Here is an 18,017-nt window from a genome sequence, read left to right on the forward strand (position 1 = left end):
GATTTCCCTGTAGGATCTCTGCTAATCTCCATTATAATTTACACTTAGAGTGCATTGTTTCCCTCAAGTGGGCTTGAGGGAAGGGCGATACTGGACCTAAGTGATATGAAATGCCTTTTCCACCTAGCTGTAGTGTTTGGTTGTCTAGAGTAAACGTGTTGGTGTGGAGCTACCTTAAAAGTTTCTTGCCACAATTTGGAGCAACATATTAATAAATTGTAAAACTGCTAGTGTTTTGTTTGATTTTTCTCAAGTAATGGCAACATGAACTGTAAAGAGTACCATAATGTGTTTTAATGCATATGGAATGTCTTTTCATTACAGGATATTTCTCTAAGTGAGGGGTGGGTGTTAGTACTGTTAGATACGTGGGTGTAAAATCAGGTTACATGAGAAATCACAAAAAACAAGCACCAGTCTAGACTTACAGGCAGGGAAACATACACAATTAGCTTACACCACTAGGTGAACTACTTGTCAATATACCCCAGACACAGTGTTTCCCTGAACATTGTTGGAGATGATCTTCTTTCCTGTAATCCAATGGCGAAGTTGAGTGAAACAGAAGTTGTGACAGCTGTTGTTAAATTTAATTTCTTTTATGTGGTTTTAATAGAGGTGGAGTAGGCTGAAAACTTCATCACTAATGTCCATAATTGCCAAATAAAGTCGGTTTATCCAGTAGTTTGCTTTTCCCGTGTGTGAGTTAAATGTACTTGTTTGAAGTTTTCTCATTAAAACTGATCCCTGCTGCTTGTTGCCATCCTATATCTAGGAAAGCTGCCCGGAAGTTTGTGCATTTCGTCTTTTTGTAACCAAAAGATATTTTGTAACGCCATTCTCTAAGACCACAAAAGAGCCTGTGTAGAGTAAGTGCTTTTACAGTATCTTGGTATCCATGATACTTACAAACAGCTTTTCTGAAAGGTGTCAGTGATAGAAAACATCCTTTGGTTGATCCTCTTAATTACATATGTTATTTCCATGTGTAGATTGAAGTGTACATATTAAGATGTGTATTTTGAAGTGATACTAGACATGTTCATGATTCTGAATATTGAAAATATTTTGATTCTTGCGTTAGAAAGGAATGATTTTGTTTCAAATGCAACAATTACTTGCCGTTTGGGACCTGAGCTTTGGTGGGCTTTAACACCTGAACTGTAGTTCATTAGGGAGTGCCTGTAGCCAGCAATGATATTATATGAGCTTATCTCTCAAGTCAAGAATCTAATGTAATAAATACATCTTGCTTAAACACAAGCTAATACAATTTTTCAGTCTATTTCAGAGCAAAATCTTAAATTACAGCACTGTAACACAATCTGTGCAGCATACCAGCCTGGGGCAGTACTGATTTTTTTTGTTGCACATTTCTTACCCTAGATGAACACTCTCTGCTTAGAAGAATAACTTAACAAATCCTTTACAGAGTCAAAAATGTCATGTGATGGTTAGGAGACAGATTTAACTACTTAAGGTAACGCTTTAATAGGAATCGTCTGCCTGAGGTCTGAGGAGTGATTTTCAAAGCTGCAGCATGCGTTGCTGCCTCCAGGTGTAGTGGTGTGGCAGCAGGGCTGGGCTGCCTCAGCTGCTTGCTGACACCCAAAGGAGAAGGCTTTGCTCTCCCTTCCTCCTTCTCTGCTCCACCCTCCTGCTCCTAGCGATGCGCTCTGGCCGCAAGGTGAGCAGTAAGTGCACTCTATTGACAAAAGAACGCTTACTTTTTTTGCCAGAGGTCATTTTTCTGTAATTTTGCTGAGCTGAGTCAGCTTGCTTTGCATCAAATGAGTGCTGGCTCAGGGCAAGCGGCGGTAGTGTGTGGCCAGAAGCAGCTAGGAAGGGAAGGAGATGACAGGAAAGAGCAGGGAACTTTTACTTTTGATGATGAGATGTTGACTTGGCTCGTGGTATTTTCAGTGCAGAAATCTCTGTAGGGTCTAGGAGTGCTTGAGGACATACCTCTGTGGACAGTAACAGGCTTCTCTGCCCGTATGCTAGTTCAGCCAGAATCAAGCCAGCCTTGTTGCAGAACTGTGTTAGCTAATATACTCTGCCCCTTCGGGAGACTTTCCTATTTTCCTCTTTCTGTTTAAATAATTTAATGTTACACAATGCTGAATGGCAATATTGCTTTTTGAGGTCTAGTTTTATGTTTAAAGTGACAGTATGCCAAATGAAATGCAGGAGCAAGCTAATGGGTAGTTGGCAGTCTTCTGTGATTTGATCATAATTAAAAACAATATATCAATCACAAATCCAGGGCCAGAATAATGCTCCAATTCACGCTTGGCATTGATTTATTTATTTGTAGCTGATTTGTTTATTTAGTAACTTCTTTGTTGCTTACTGTGCTATTATTATTACCCATGCTAACAGAAAAATGTCAGCCAGCATTTGAGTTGAGTGTGGGCATTTTCTATGTTTTTTACGTACAAGACTGGCTGGGCAAAAGGCTACGTGGTATGTAGCTTTAACAGTCCCACTGATGTTAAATACTAGGATAGCACCACTAAGGGTCCTTGTGCATGCAGCAGCAGATGTCCCTGAATGGAGTGATTCTTCTATAGGGCCAGCAGTTGCTGCCTGTGCTTTTGGCGTCCTTTTTATTGCAGGTACAACAAACTTGGCTCCACAAGGCTTTTCCAAATGTCTGTCTATGCCCATATGCCCTCTTCTTCCACAGAGGGCATTGTTCCTGCCTTTCCGTGACACGTGATGCCTGGTTTTGGTCTTGTCCTGGCTCTTCCCTCATGTTTAAGTACCAAATTTTTTTTTTTTTCTTGCATTAAGATGCTTTCAGCTAAATCTGTAAACTGCTGGTTTTGCAGCAAAATTCTTGGTATGCTTCAGGGCAATTTTTGATGGGTTGAAAAGAATCATGGAAGAATAGTCAGATGCGCGTGCTGGATCAGCAGCTTCAGCTGTTGTTGATCGAAGAAAGTAGTTAAAGGCACGGCATGCGGTTAACGCTGCAATTCTGAGATTACAGCTTGGTTGCTGAAAGTGGACAAAAAGGATTGTATTTCAGTTCATAATAGTACTTTATTTTGGAACTATCACAGTATCATAAATAGTTCACTAACATACACAAACATCTTAGTGGTTAGCTTTCAGTGGCTAACCGTTTGTCAACAATAGCTCTAGAAATGCTTAACAGTTAGCCTTGTGCTGAGAGAATGAATCTTCACAATTGTTTGAAAATAGTGTTTCGAAGACTTGAGGACATTCTTTTTTGAAAACTAATGTTTAAAGGATAAAACATTCAAATAACTTGAATGTGTCTGATCAGATGAAGTTTGAAGAAGTTCAGGCCAGAGCTGAGCTGGGTCTTATTTACTAACAAATTCTAAAAAAAGAGTGCAAAATATAGTTTGTTCATTGTCTTTCTCTGCTGAACACTGATGGACAGTAGGCATCCATTTACAGATCAGGGGTGCAGCACCTTTGTGCAGGCTTTGTACGTGTGCTGGCAGGTTGTGGTATCTTCCGTGAGCAGCAATGGGTAAGTACCTCAGATATTATGTGGTAATAACATGAGTCTTGGTCAGGCCTGCTATTAATCACTCATTGCTTTGGGTTGTGGGATTGTGTTGGGGCTTTTTTTGTAATGGTGATTCTGACCAAAGAATAAAATTACAGTTTCTTAACAGATTAGATTTTGCATTTAATTTGCCACGTGGCCTCTTTACATATAAAGCTAGACATTAAGAAATGTGCAAATAGGGAAGAAAGTGCTGCCTTTCAAAGAACTCACTTAATCTTGGAGCCTCACAGCAAATACCTCCCTTTCTTTGCATTTATTTACATATACTAGTCTGTGCATTTTTTTGATCAAAAGCTTAAGTATATGTACACACAAATGAAGCAAAATCTTCAGAATTCATTCTACTGAACTAAAGTTGATCTGCTAAACCATGGTACTCCTGACTGGTAGGAGATGACTGAGCTGGTAGAAGGCTGGTTGCAGCAATGAGATGGAAGGCCTTGTTCCCTTCACTTTCCTGGTCCTCCTTCTGTTCACGTGGTCCCACACCTTCCAGGGCGTCACCACTGGCACTTGTGTTGATTCAGCTCACCCACTCAGAAGCAAGCTGTCTACGTTTTTGCTGGATGATTTGTGAAGGGTTCTAGTAGGTACCAGAACAGGTGTAAGGTAAGAGGGAGACGTATGCAATGACATGTAGGAAAAAGAAAACTTAAATAAAACCTTTGCTGTTGACTAAACTCACAGTTTTAGCCAGGATTATTTTATTTTAACTCTTACTAGATCTTCTCCTTTGTATCATACCCATGCTGTGTATTTAACATGAAATACTGGATGTTTAGCTATTCAGTACCTTAGTAGTTGCTTATCTTTAGAGACGGTAAACTGAAACTGCTCGAACAATTTGAGTGATCACAGGTGTTTCCTATTTCCAAAATGAAGTAGGCACTGCATCGGGAATTTAAAACCTGTTATAGGGCCTTTTCAAAACTTGGGTTTAAGCGTACAGATATCTAGACTGAAATATTTTTCCTGATTCTTTGAAGTCTGGCTGCTACCTTTACAGTGTGGGCTTCTAGAGGCTCCCAGAATGTAGGCAGCAGGATGCCTGCATCGGGTGGCCCCTTTTGTTTCTGTAGTCTAGGTGCTATGCCTATGCAGTCCCTGAGGACTGAAAGGAGGAGCCAAAGGCCTTGTGAGGAGACTGGGGAAGCTGTGCAAGAAGAGTGGTTTGCAGAGAGTGGGAGGGGGGCAAATGCTTGGGAACAATGCCCAGGAAAGAAAAGGGAAAAAAAAAAAAAAAAAAGGCAGCAAGCAGGTGAGTGTGTGCAATAGCAGATTATGAATAGACACAGGAAAAGGAACCAGAGAAGGAAAAAAGTTCAATAGCAAATTATACGTGGAACAATAAGAAAAGAAAAAAAAACCAGAAGGAAATGAAAAGTTAAATGTAAAGCAAAAGTAGTTAATGTAGTTGTATCTGTTTTCAACATGGACAAAATTTACTGCATCAGAAATAGCAGAACAGTATCAAATGTACTTTGGCTATTTTCTGTATAAGCAATTAGTGTAGTTGCCCTTGCAGAGTTATGTAAAAGAGAATATATTTTATGGTAAAATAGAGGAATGGTGTCCACCTGGTGAAAACTTGGGGAGGCTGCTCCCACAGGGGTGAACAGTAAACTAAATTGCAGTTTAAACGCTGATGGAAGTACTATTGCTTCCCTTGTTGGTACTTCATAGGACCCGCTGTTCCCAGCTGGAGCTAGTCTTTTGCTGACACTTCAGTATTTTGCCAAATTAGTCAGGGCGGTTTTGCAGTAATTGTTTTTGATGTTTCAAAGTGAATGGGCTGGCTTTCTGTTAAATGGACACAGATTAAAAGTTAGATGGGAAATTTGATTAATCTAAGTTTGGGCTAGCCTTTTTTTTTAAAAAAAAAAAAGTAAGCAGTGTCAGAATGCTGTAAATTTGCTCAGCTTCCACACAATTTTCAGAATTGATGAAATCCAGTAGATAACAAACTCCTCTTTTTTTTTTTTTCTTTTGTAGCTGGGAACTCTACAGCTAAAGTCATAATATAGTAAACAGATGACATAGAAGACATTTTCCAAAGAATTGGGATCCTATTTTCCTGAGACATTTAATGAGAATGAAGCATTTATACCCCACCAGCCGTATGCCAAGTTTCAGCTCAGTTGACTGATTAAAAAGCTTCACTGATGTTCAAATACAGGAGAAAATTCTGCTCTTCTTTGTTAACCAGCTAGCTCAGCTCATCTTGTGTAGTTGGGAGAAAAAGCACAAATCTGACTGTTGTCTTCCAGTGGGCAAAAGAAGAGCGGCTTAATTTAGTGTAATTTGCTGTGCTACAGTATTTGCTCTACCTAGCTGCCCTCATCTGTCCCTCCTGCCTCTCTGCAGACAGTTATTCTCATTGCACAATGTGTACCTTCGCTTCAGATTGAAATCACCATTACTGTCGAGGAAGTCCTGCTTCCCATGTTGCTTCCGCATGCCTGTTCTGGTCCTCGCTGGAGTGATCTTGCTCAGTTCACCAACCCTAAGAAAGTGGGTGTTTTGGGGCTACGTTATTGTGTTAAATCTTCTTACCCAAGGTCTGGTGAAAGTCAAGGAAGATGAAAGGGTACAACAGTTAGTTCAGTTGGCTTGTTTGTCTTGAAGACTTCATCTTCAGTGACTGCAGTTCATGGTTCAGAACCTCAGATGCATAAGTGAACTAGAGCAGTGAAGTGGGAAGCGTCTGTCCAGAGTAGAAATTGCCAATGTTAAAAGAAAACAAACTATGACCCTTTTTCCCTGTTGATAGGTGCTATATGGCATGAAGAAGAGTGCATGCCATTACCAAATTCATTAAAAAAAAAAAAAAAGGGTTGTCAGATTTTTTTTAACTTTTTATCATAGTCTGAATTAGCGTTTTCTCTTTTGCTGTGATTAACCTGCATAAATGTTTATTTGGAAATTGTTTTACAACATAATATAGAGATTAGCAGAGTTTAAAATATTGCTACCTGTCCCCCAACAAAATGACAGCACTTAACATCAAAGTTGGAATTAAACTATAAGCAGTGACAAGTGCATTCCAAAGGCTCTGTCAGATCAGTAGAAGGAAATATAAGATTAAGTAACAAGGACTGTTTACACAATTCAGAAATGACTGGAAACAGTGAAAAGTTACCACCTGAATAAAGAGCAGGGTATTTGGGAAGATGTGCTTAAAATTTTTGAGAGGAAAATACATGCAACTTATTGATCGTGAAAATGATAGTAGTGATACATTTCCATATGCTAGGAATTAATGGAAGGACATTTACAGTATAGAAAGAACAAGCTTGAAGTGTTCAAAAGGGGGCTTTTAAACCCGGGGTTTCCTTCCTGTTCTCTACACCACATGGAACAAAAGAGGACAGCAGCAATAAAACTTTCATTGGCAGATGAGACTGTGGATGGAAGTTTGTTGTTGTGGTTTTTTTTTTAAACTTTAAATGAACCCGTCCTGTTGATCAAAGTAATCAAACAGTGTTGCTAATAACCTACAGGTAATTAATGCATCTTATTCACAGCTGGTAATCTGATGAAAGATAAGGAATTTTCCTATGCTTTCCAAATTTCAAATACACTTTTTAAGGGCAGATCAGCCTCAAACATTCTAGTTAATGTAAGTAGGCATCATTAAAACAACAGAATACTCAAAATCAGGTTTGGCAACAGCATTGTGGTAAATAATTGGGCAGAGCATTATACTTTTTGTTACCTGAACTGATCAGTTATTTCATTTTTTGTGCAAATCCCAGTTAAGCTGAAGCCAATAAAAAGCTTGCCATAGACTTTGACAGGACCAGAATCAAATGCTTAATGAACTGTGGTGAGGAAGTGGCGCTTTCATGTGACACTTTGGTTTTGCTCATCTAAGAAATTCACAAAAACACCAGCAAACCCCCCCCCAAAAATAGAAGGACATAATGCTTAAATCAAATAGTCTGATGAATAGTGTTATATTGATAGTAGGCTTGCTTACTTCACTTAAGCAAGAAACTGGTTAAGTGATTTGATTTTCAGTTGACAGAGCTGGAGACCGCTTTTCTGACCCTCTAACCCTGATGGTTATTTGCTCTACCTAATAAATTGTCCTGATTTATAAAAAGTTGCATGCTGTAAGCTTGTATGATGCTGAAAGGGCAACACAGAAAATTTTTTTAAAAAATTGTTCAAGGCAATGGCCAGTAGCATTTAGTGTGACATGTTTAAACCTGTTCTGAGAGAAATAGAATTTAAATACTGTGCAATTTTTTCCCAGTGTTTTGTTTAGACGCTTCTGTTTTCAACTGTCATAGTAGATCTCTGTTAATTCACTTAAAATCCACTGCCTGTCTTACTGGCCCTTGGAAGAAAGTGTCTGGAAGTCAAACCACTGATGACTTACATCTGCGCACAAATTAGATTAAACTTGCTGCTGCTTTGCTCCTCAAAAACTTCCTCCTCCTCCTCCTCCTCCTCCCCCCTCCGGACACTTTATTTGCTGTTTTCTGTATTCTAATAGCAACTGCATTTTCGAAGGAAACTGCATGTAAAATTTGGAAATGTGGCAAACACTTCCGAATTCGTAAGTCACCATAGTCAACCTCTTGTTGATTTTTCTCTCTGCTAACCCTGACTTATCTAAAAAGAAGTTCTAAATTAAGTTCTAGAAGGAGACAGGATGTCAGGTAAGAGTCTTGGGCCAGGAGTCAATGTAAGAAAGAAGAAAAACAAACTCAACCCAAACAACTGCCATTCAACTCCCTTTACAAGGAGAGGTAAGTTCCCGTTATGTTCAACTAAAATTTAAACTTTGCTGCCTATTTAAAATAAGCAGAATATGTCTTGCAAATTGTCGTGTTGCATGCAAACAGTATTTGAATGTCAGTCACTATATTTTGAGTATCTTCAGGGTCTAAAGTGCAGGTTCTTTGAGTAAATTTGAAGTGTTACACCCCACAGAAGGTGCGGTTTGCTGTCCAAAGAGCTACAGCATTGATGTTTAACAGTTACACCATCTTAACACTTTTTAATCATGAAGGTCAAGATTTTTGCTTGCGTTGCATGGAATCATTTGCAAATGATTTGTAGGAATAGTAGAAGAATCAAATTTTAATTAATTAAATAGGTTTCTGTACAGTATCTGTAGTTTATTTAAAAAGTGACTCTACTAGATGCAAACATCACTGTAGTAACATTAAAGAATTTCTGAACTCACACAAGACCTTGTGTAGTCCCTTTCCTTGAAAAGTGCTCCTATCGGGCCCATTAAATTAGTCATTTTTGAATCCCAGGAAGAATCTAGAGAAAAGTGTGCTCTACAGCTCAAGATGCACCTGAACAAAATTTTAAAATTGTGAGCTAAATGAAAAGGAAATATGAGAGAAATGCATTGGCAAGCTTGTCATTCCATAGCTTCATCATAACTGTTGATAACCAGAATACAGAGTTATCTTGCACAATTCACTTATTTCAGTCTTACAGAATAGTAACCTCTGAGAACTTCAAAATGGTGTTACAAGTAGAGCAGAAGCGAATTGAAGCTATCCCAACAAGGGGTTTCCCCATCTCTCAACAAAAAAGAAGCTGCAAAGAGGTTTGTGACTTGTCAAAAGCCAAATCTGATGCAAAAGCGTTAGGAAGAAGAACACAGTCTGATGTCCACTGATACCAGCTGGGTTGTATGTATTTTTCAAAGGGCAGGAGCTCCTTGTGTAGCATTTTCAATACACCCTCTTTATATTCCAATATTTGGACCATTTTCTTCTTTACAAAACCATTTACAGATTAAGAATCTTGTATCAATCCTCTATCTCAGTCAATAGCACTGTGGGTTCTAGCATGTAAAAAAGTGTAAAATTCAGTGAAATGTTACATATAAATATTCAACCTTTGTAATATAAAGTGCATTTTAGGCACCAAATTAAAATACCATTTGCTGTTTTCAGCATTGGTCAAATGCAGGGGTGGGGGTGGAATTTGTTGCTTCTTAAAAAACTTCATTGCATGTGTCCAACTAGGTAGCTGCTGCAAAACAAGAAAACGCCAGCCTGACATGTTGCCTGTGAGATGCTCTCATATGGCTTCCTGTAGCTGTGGGAAGCCTTTTCCACTACAATGCCAAATATTTGACTAGGAGGTAAAGGGCCAGCAGTGTTGGTCTGTAACCTGCTCAGCAAGATCTGTAGGGCATATAATGCTGGGGGTGGATATTTTAATAGGATGTAAAATTAAGGGTGACTACAACTGGAGATACAGAAATTGTGTTGATACAGTTAACCAGGAACTCCCTGAAATTCTTGACTATTGCTCTGTGGATACTGTTTTTCTTATGTAATGCGATGTTTGATTCTACTCAAAGGTATCGTTTTATCCTCCCAGTAGGGCAAAGTACTTCTGTGGGCTAGTCTGGCCTTTGATTTGACGAGATAAATGTCTTTTTCAACATTTAAATTTTTAAACTGCAAGAAAAACAGTATCTGTGAAACCTGGGTAGTTTTTAACAAGGGACAAATCTCTAGCTATTTGCTTAGCATCCCAGCCCGTCGTACTCTACTTGTTCAGTGCTAAATACCAGGTTGAAGTGAATATAAAACCCTTTGATAAAGTATACTTTGTCTGAATGGGTAATGTGCCACGCAGTTAGTGGTTCCTTTTCATCCAAAACTAGAATCACAAAAATACAACAATTTGAGTAGCGTGTTAACCAGCAATGTCTAAAACAAACCAGTGTAATCCAGAAGTAGTAATACACATACATTTGAAAGATCAAATCATGAAATAATAGATTTGAGTATGAAAATTACTACAATGAATAGAAAATTCACACAGCAATGAAGTGAATATCTCAAACAACAAAGTAGACTTCTTATGATGGTTTAAAATATTAAGTCACCAAAAATGGCTAGTTTCCATAAAACCAATTAAAATACTGTTCGTTCTAAAGAAAAAAAAAAAACAACTATTAATGGTAACATCAATAGTAGGATAGGATGGCTCAATAGTGCTTATGGAAGAGGGTAGTGGTACAAGATGTAGTCTTTATGCAGTCCCTCCTCTTGGCGCAATAACCTTTTGCAAAGAACAGTCCTGCAGCCTTTGCAAAAGATCACCTCTTTTCCCAAATGGGATTTTCACTCGTTCCCAGTTGTGCTAGAGATCTTTCACATTTTTGTAAACTGTCTTGCAATATGCAAGGTAGCACACACTTTTTAAAAAAGTATGCTATGTTTCCAAAATCCCCCCTCATCCCAGAAGGAGGTTTGTGATTAAGGGGCAGGGAGCGACATAGACTTTTTAAACACCCGTGCCCCTTTTGGGGGCCCTGGATAAGGGGGTGGTGGCACATCGTGTTGTCCATCTGAAGTAACTGCTTGCTCATAAGTTGGTAGTCCTGAATCTTCAGTTCTGAGAGGAAGTGGGTTTAAAGAAAATTCTTCATGCCTTCTGAAGATGTTAGATGAATTATGTCTTCTACTTCTTACATGACCCAAGTACCTACACAAAGTTAACAGCATTTTAAGTGTCAGCTTCTGTCTTAAAGGGAAGAAAGACTATAAAGCCTTAGTTGTAAAACAAACAAAAAAAGCCCAACCCAGAACAACCAGAACAAAACAAATAAAGAAAAAAAACCACACAAAACCCCACCAAAAAAAAAAAACCCAAACACCAAAACAAATCAAAAACACCCACCAAAAAAACCAAAACTTGCCTTCAATGATCATAAAGACCAGAAGCAAAATACTCTCTCCAAACCACCGGGTAAGAATAGCTCAGTAGTGTGAAATTTACAGGGAAGAGGAAGTGCAGAATCCTATGTTCCTTTCACGTTTAGGATTAAGGAACAAGCAGGGCTGGAGAAGTGGTAGAGAAGCATTTCCTCCAACCTACTTCATTTCACATCTCAGGTAGACTACATGCCATGAAGAGCATACACCCTACTTTAAGGAGCGAACAGAGCATGCAGGCCCCAATGTATTAAAATGATTCCATCTTTTTAGTAAGATTATTTTGGAACCAAGAACACGCAGGGAAAAAAAAAACCCAAAGTACGTCAACCACGCAAGTGTTGTGTTACGTTTTTGTGTTACTAATTTCAGCATAACTACTGGTAGTGCTCACCTAACTTCACTTCCAGGAAAGTAAGAACTAGAACATCCATTGGATTCTCTGAGAATACAGTTAGACCAACCTACAGTAATTTTTAAATTTCACTCTTAAGCAAGGGTTTGTTTTGGTGGGGTTTTTTTGTTTTGTTTTGGTTTTTTTTTTTAAGCAGTGAAGTTCCTTACCCTGGTGGTTGCCTTGATTTGCATCTACTTTTGCAGCAGTAGAAGATAAGCAGTGCAATTATAACCAACAGTACTCCAGCAGCAACTAGACTGATGAGAAGTCCTGTAACGTTAATCTTTTGTAGTGTCTCATCACCTGAAGATAAAACATTGGTTATTTTCATTACGTGTTCTTTCCATCTACCTGGTATACAGTTTACACTGTGAAATATTAATTTTACTGTGCTATAAGCCTGTTCCTTTCCACAAATGCCTAGTTTGCTATAAGAAGCCATAGTATCTCTACAGCACAACCCAAGAGTATCATTCACATTCAGCTTAAAGCAAAAGTGAGTAGATACTCCCTTTACTGTACATAAAACTGTTGAGATGTCTGTCTTCTAATGCCTTCCAAATATTACTTCATGTACTTGTGACCTTGATCAGACTGTAGATCTTTCCTCAAGTCATACTGACCATTTTTTTAATAAAACATCTGGCATAAGACTACTCTGAACCTGAATCAGACTGTTATATTACTATTAAAGAAATGGGGCGGTGGGGGATGGGACAGGACAAACAAAACCACAAAAAGCAGCCACACAATTACTGTAAAGTTCACTGATTGTGTAATAAAACAATAAAACAAAGAAATGGACAACAAAATTCATATTGTTTTTACCTACATACTTATAATGGATCCCACTGTAAGACGCTTCAGTGAGTATGTTTTATTGTATCGGATAATGCAATACACTTGCACAGTTAACAGTGAATTTCAGTAGAAAGATCAATTCTGATTTTGCTAACTGAATGCATGGTGTATTTTTAAGAATGTACTATTACAACAAAACCATAAAATATTGCAATATAAGAAAAGAATAAAAAGGTGACTTACCTATTTTTATTTTAGGGCCTTTAGTTGAATAGTCTTTCCAAAAATCCATCTATAAAAACACAAAGGATCAGATTTATATGAGATACAGAATTGGCAGGCTTATTGACAGGTGGTTTTTTTTAATATGGTACTGTGGGCATAAACAGAAGCAACTCCCACTGAAGGATTTGTACTTGCTTATCCCACTGTATTTTTCTCATATATTCAAGTTTGCATAACAATTACAGTTTCACAAAGAAGAAAATGCCAGCTGGTGAAAGAGAAAGTGCATTTAACTGTCCAATGCTACCTGATATTTCTGCCTGATTACAGAAATTAGCATATATTCTGACACTAAAAAAATGCTTGCGATTAATCTTTGTAAATCCCTACAGAAGAGTATTAGTGAGGCAAAGTCAAGTTCTTAAGAATCAGACATTTGCGTGAACAGTATTTGAATTTGTATCAGCTAGGAAAAATAATGGGATCCATTGAAGAGAAAAACTTTTCTATTGTATGACTGCTATGCATTAAGTGTGTTTAGCTATAATTTCCACTTTTGCTACCCAGCAAAAGACTCCATCAAGACTCTGATTTAACACTTCCATCTTTTTCTTAGGGAAATACTAGCGATGGCAAACTGACATTTTCACCTTCAGAATAAGAGTGTATTCCTTGCTCTTTTTGCAGGTTAGTGCAGAGCACATCTAGAATTACAAAGATTCTTCGTAAGTGTGCACAAGAGCTAGTCTTCAGACAATCGAGTTCCATTATTGGGCTGAAAGGTTGCTTATGTGTTTTTCTCTTTTTATCTCTTTCAAGCTGTATATATGTAGCAATTTAGAAGATAATGCTATAGGAATATCGGCAATAGCTGAACTGCAGATTTGCTCCATACTCATCCCTTATAAAACACTTCTTTGGCATGACAGGAGGACATGATCAGCCAATTAATACATAGAGCATGTGGAACACGTTCAAATTGGATACTGAGAAGTTACTAAAAAAAAGTCAGATTCTGAAAACACATACAGGTATATCCGCAAGTGGTACATCTGAAGTTACATTTATATTTGTTTGCAGAATTGGAGCCCTTACCTAAAGTCTTTAATACATATTCAGGCGTATTCAACTGTGTATCTAAAGCAATAACCCTATCTAATTGGGGTCCTACTTTTACAGTAAAATAAGCAATCATCTTATTTTAAATGCTGTTTTCAGAAGGGCTACAGTATTTAGATACAGTAATGACAGTCAATAACCTCCTTCAGTATATTAAATTCAGTTTGAACAGCTACCGTTTTATCAGGGTCTTCAAAAATTTCTCTTGCTTCTTCATAGTTGCACAGCTCTTCAAAGCATTCTCTTTCCAGGTTATCTGCTGTGAATGCTTCAAAATCAAATCTGTTATTTAGAAGATGCCGTCCGATGAATAAGTTGGCCTCCTTTTCTGATGTGAACACTAATAAAAAAAAAATCAAGTTGATTTTAAACAATTCAGGAAAGCTAAATTTGGTATTTTTAAAGGATTGTTAATATCCTAAAGGAGCATATTGAGACCCCTTCCTCCCCTAGCATCTCTCAACCACATACAGGAAAAAGAAACTTCAGGGTCTCCTCCTAAAATGTCTTCTTTGCTGCTAACTTTTCTAACTACACAATATAAAATAAACATATTTTTGTTTCTCATAAAGCATTCCAGCTATTCCTTATACTGGCCAAGACAATTTGATTCTCATGACAGCTGTTATTCAAGTTTTGGTATTATCCCTCTGGGATGTGGGCATCAGGATTTACTGGAGCTCTTAAAAACAAAGTAACAGTCGCATAAAGCAGAAATTCAGTCAGATGCAAATGCAGCAAGACCCCAGTCTACTGCAGGAAGGATGCAAGAGGGGAAAAAAAAAGGAAAACACCCCCAAAACCCTCTTCTTTCTAAAGAATCCTCAATATACCTTGATCAATATTCTGCTATCTGTGAGTTCCAACTTTTGTTCATGGCATTTGGATTTTAAATCATGGTAGCAGAATCCTGTTCATTTTACGTTTGTTCCCTTTCCACAATCATGGCAGCAAGTTTCATGTAAAGGTTGGCATATTGCCAAGTTAGTTTGTTTTAAATTAGTTCATGATAGGAGTTTTACTGACAACAGGCACTTCTGAAGACATTTAATTCTTTTCTTCTTTTGTGCTTATTACAGGCTCCATGAGGCCTCATGGAGTACGTTGTGAGGTGAGATTCCAGAAGAGTTAGTGAAATTATAGAAGGCTTTGGAATACAGGAATGCATTTTCTCACCAGGCATTTTCCATAGTCAAGTTTTAGCCTGCTCTTGCTACAGCTTCTTAAAAAAAAAAAAAAAAAAATCAAAAAAATATCTTTATATGACAGAACTAGTTTTCTGGCTTGGTTTCCAGTGAAAGCCTAATCTGTACTCCCAAGAAATTCAGGCTATTTTGTCAAGCAAAATGACTAGAGGATTATTTTTGCAAGTGTAATGCAGAAACAGCATTGTTACATACCAAGCCAGACGGCTAAAAAAGGAGATGAGATTCAGAATAACGTTATTCAGCTACAAATTAGCTCTGTGTTCTTGTTAGCTTGTTTGGCCAGATTATCACATCATTCAGGAATTTTTACCCTAATAGTTACTCTTAAGTCTTGCAGTGGTATCTCAAAATGGTTTGCTCTCTGAAAACTAAAAAAACTGCAGTGTAACTTGTATATTGGTTGGTTATGTCTTTAATATTATAGTATATTGAACAAATATTACAGTATATATTTATATACTTTATATAACATTACAGTATATATTGAAGAAGCCACATGTGTACACACACATTTGCATAGGAAAGGAAATCTGTTAAAGTAATTGCAAGAAAAATCTAAGCTTAAAGTATTTATGCTATATCTAAGAGTAACCAGAGAGAAGGACTTCACCCAAAAAGATCCCCGAAACCCACAAGTGGAAAGGGAAAAGAATTACATGGCAAAAAAATATTATCAACACCTTGGCTGAGTACAAATCATGAGAATAACTTCAATCTGCTGGAACCGAGTTTGTCAGTTTTGCTCAGCAGTGTTTCATTCCTTACCGTGCAAGTAATATTCACTATATTTCTGAATAGATAAGATAATTGATGCATTTTTATTGACATGGCATGCATAGGCAAGCTGCCTGGAGCCTAGGACTCCTAATTCCCAGGGATATATGCTCCTTTTCTCTTTTAAAGAGTCTTTATCCATTTATCTGCACTGTCTTCATTTTGTAGGACGTAGTAAAAGTGCACCTATCTCCATCTCCAAATTACCTATAGCCTGGTGATTAGGACAGTAGGTGGAGAACAGACCAGATGGATTTGAATTCTCTCCTCTCCATGAGGGAACTGAATGCAGTCCTGCAGTCCTTGGGCCATGCTCCAACAAAACGGTAAATCCAGTTTTAGGATGCCTAGCATTTAATTAAAAATGCATCCACATACTGTGCCAAATAAAGTAACTCTGCTGGTAAGAGATGTTCAGAAAATGCTGAAGGGGTAAACTCTCCATGCAGGTACCCCATACTCTTGGCAACTGTTCTACTTGCTAAATTATTGGATAAAGAGTTGGGCTCCTCTCTTCCCAACTCCGTCTTTAAAGAAGGAGTGATCTGGGCCTATTATCAGGAGAGGGTTCTACCCCATGAACTCACAGGAAAGAGGCAGCCTGGCATTTTATGCCCCAGAGCAATATGGATTTTAATGAATAACCCATCTCAAGCATTTTTCTGCTCCATATACTGCCCTGAAGGGGCCTCCAGCTCAGTGTGACGACTTTTTAAAGTCTGTCTTAAGGTTTCAGCACTCCGTACCCACTGAGGAGACCGGACAGCCAAGTTACAAATTCCTTTTTGAAGCCCTGATGCTTAAATGTTGAGTACCACAGAGCTTAGTATCATAGCGCTCAAGTCCTTTTGGGGAACTTCATTTGTTTTTACCTCAATTCCTCTCCACTTCCCTCCCTCCCAAGTGAAGAACTGCAATAGCAGCACAACATTTATTTTTCAAGGTGTTGTAAGGGGATCTGGTATTGAGAAAAAGTATCAATCTCAAAACCCAAGCAAATAAACCCTATCAAATACAAAGCAATTTTAGATATACAAATAAAACTGTGATGTTCTCAAATAGTACCAAAGCAGTACTGTCTTAATACAGATTTTAAAGTTTTGGAATGTTGATGTTACTTAGAGGATTCTGGTTATATCAGTGACAATAATCCTAGAGACCTGGAGAAAGCTTAGTTGTCCCAATCTGCACTTACTACTGGATCTAATAAATACTTAATATCAACACCCCAGTCAATTACAAATCTTTTCAGCAAAAGATATTCACATATTCTAAAATGAAGCATAAAGCAACTTATTTTTCTAAATGAAGTAAAAAACCCACAACAAAACCAAAGCTATTTACATACATTAAGAGACTTCTCAGCAGAAGCAAAGTTATTGTTTTATTTTGGAAAGCATAAAAGTCACGATAGAAGTAAGTTACCGTCTTTCTGTTCGGGTTGCTTCAAGTCATTCAATCTCCCTGCGCAGTGAGGAAATGCGAAGATCACCGGGTGTAGTTGACACAGCAGTACCAAAAACACAAACATGGCGTGGTATCTGTCAGACAGAAACTAACCTGAGGTTAAAAAAAAAAAAAAAAAAAAAAAAAAAAAGACAACGCAACCTGCCGAAGTATCCGCAATGACCCTTGAATGAAGTCATCCAGTGCAAGCGCCTACATGCCGTTGAGGCGAATGGATCCCTAGAGGAACGACACCGATCCAAACTGGTCTTGCGTGTCTCTCGGTGGTTTTCCGTTGCGTAACGCGTGTGCAGGCCAGTGGGCCGCTCTCCCCACCGCCAGCCAAAGCCTCCCCAGCCCGGTTAGCTGGTGAATTAATGGGGAAAGACCACAGGCCAGGGTGCTGCAGGTACGCTCCCAAACTTCAGAGCGCTGCGACTGTGCTGCCAAAGCAGCCACGGCAGGCTGTAAAAGCTACCCGACGGGCAGAGACAGACAGAAACCATTTTATCAGGAGAACGCTGTTGCCAACCTCACACCCAACGCTGCTGAGGAGAGGCTGCGCTCTCCCATCTGGGGTGACTGCAGAAAATAAGAACGAAATAAGACCTGTATTATTCCGAGAGACGCCCAACACCCAGAAAAAGCACCATCGCCGCCTGAAGCGGAGACCTGTGGCGACCACCTGAGAGGCACCTACGACGCCAGGGCAACAGCCGCCCCGCCGCCAGCTTCCCCCACCACCTCTACGGCTGCCCCCGGCCCACCGCCCCGGAGGACGCCCCCGCCGC

The 18,017-nt window shown here is 38.7% G+C and overlaps 1 protein-coding gene across 1 annotated transcript; it reads right to left on the bottom strand.

Moving 5' to 3' along the window:
* Window positions 1-10,778: 10,778 nt before the first annotated feature.
* On the bottom strand, window positions 10,779-17,311 carry PRRG4 (proline rich Gla (G-carboxyglutamic acid) 4 (transmembrane)). The gene is made up of 5 exons (XM_009892673.1): window positions 17,206-17,311; window positions 13,975-14,138; window positions 12,698-12,746; window positions 11,821-11,956; window positions 10,779-11,026 (listed from the first exon to the last, which is right to left on the bottom strand). The coding sequence occupies exons 1-5, from the start codon at window positions 17,309-17,311 to the stop codon at window positions 10,798-10,800; spliced, it is 684 nt and encodes a 227-aa protein (XP_009890975.1). The 3' UTR covers window positions 10,779-10,797.
* Window positions 17,312-18,017: the final 706 nt, after the last annotated feature.

This window comes from Charadrius vociferus, unplaced genomic scaffold (assembly GCF_000708025.1).
Source record: "Charadrius vociferus isolate BGI_N301 unplaced genomic scaffold, ASM70802v2 scaffold19, whole genome shotgun sequence".
Taxonomy (NCBI): domain Eukaryota; kingdom Metazoa; phylum Chordata; class Aves; order Charadriiformes; family Charadriidae; genus Charadrius; species Charadrius vociferus.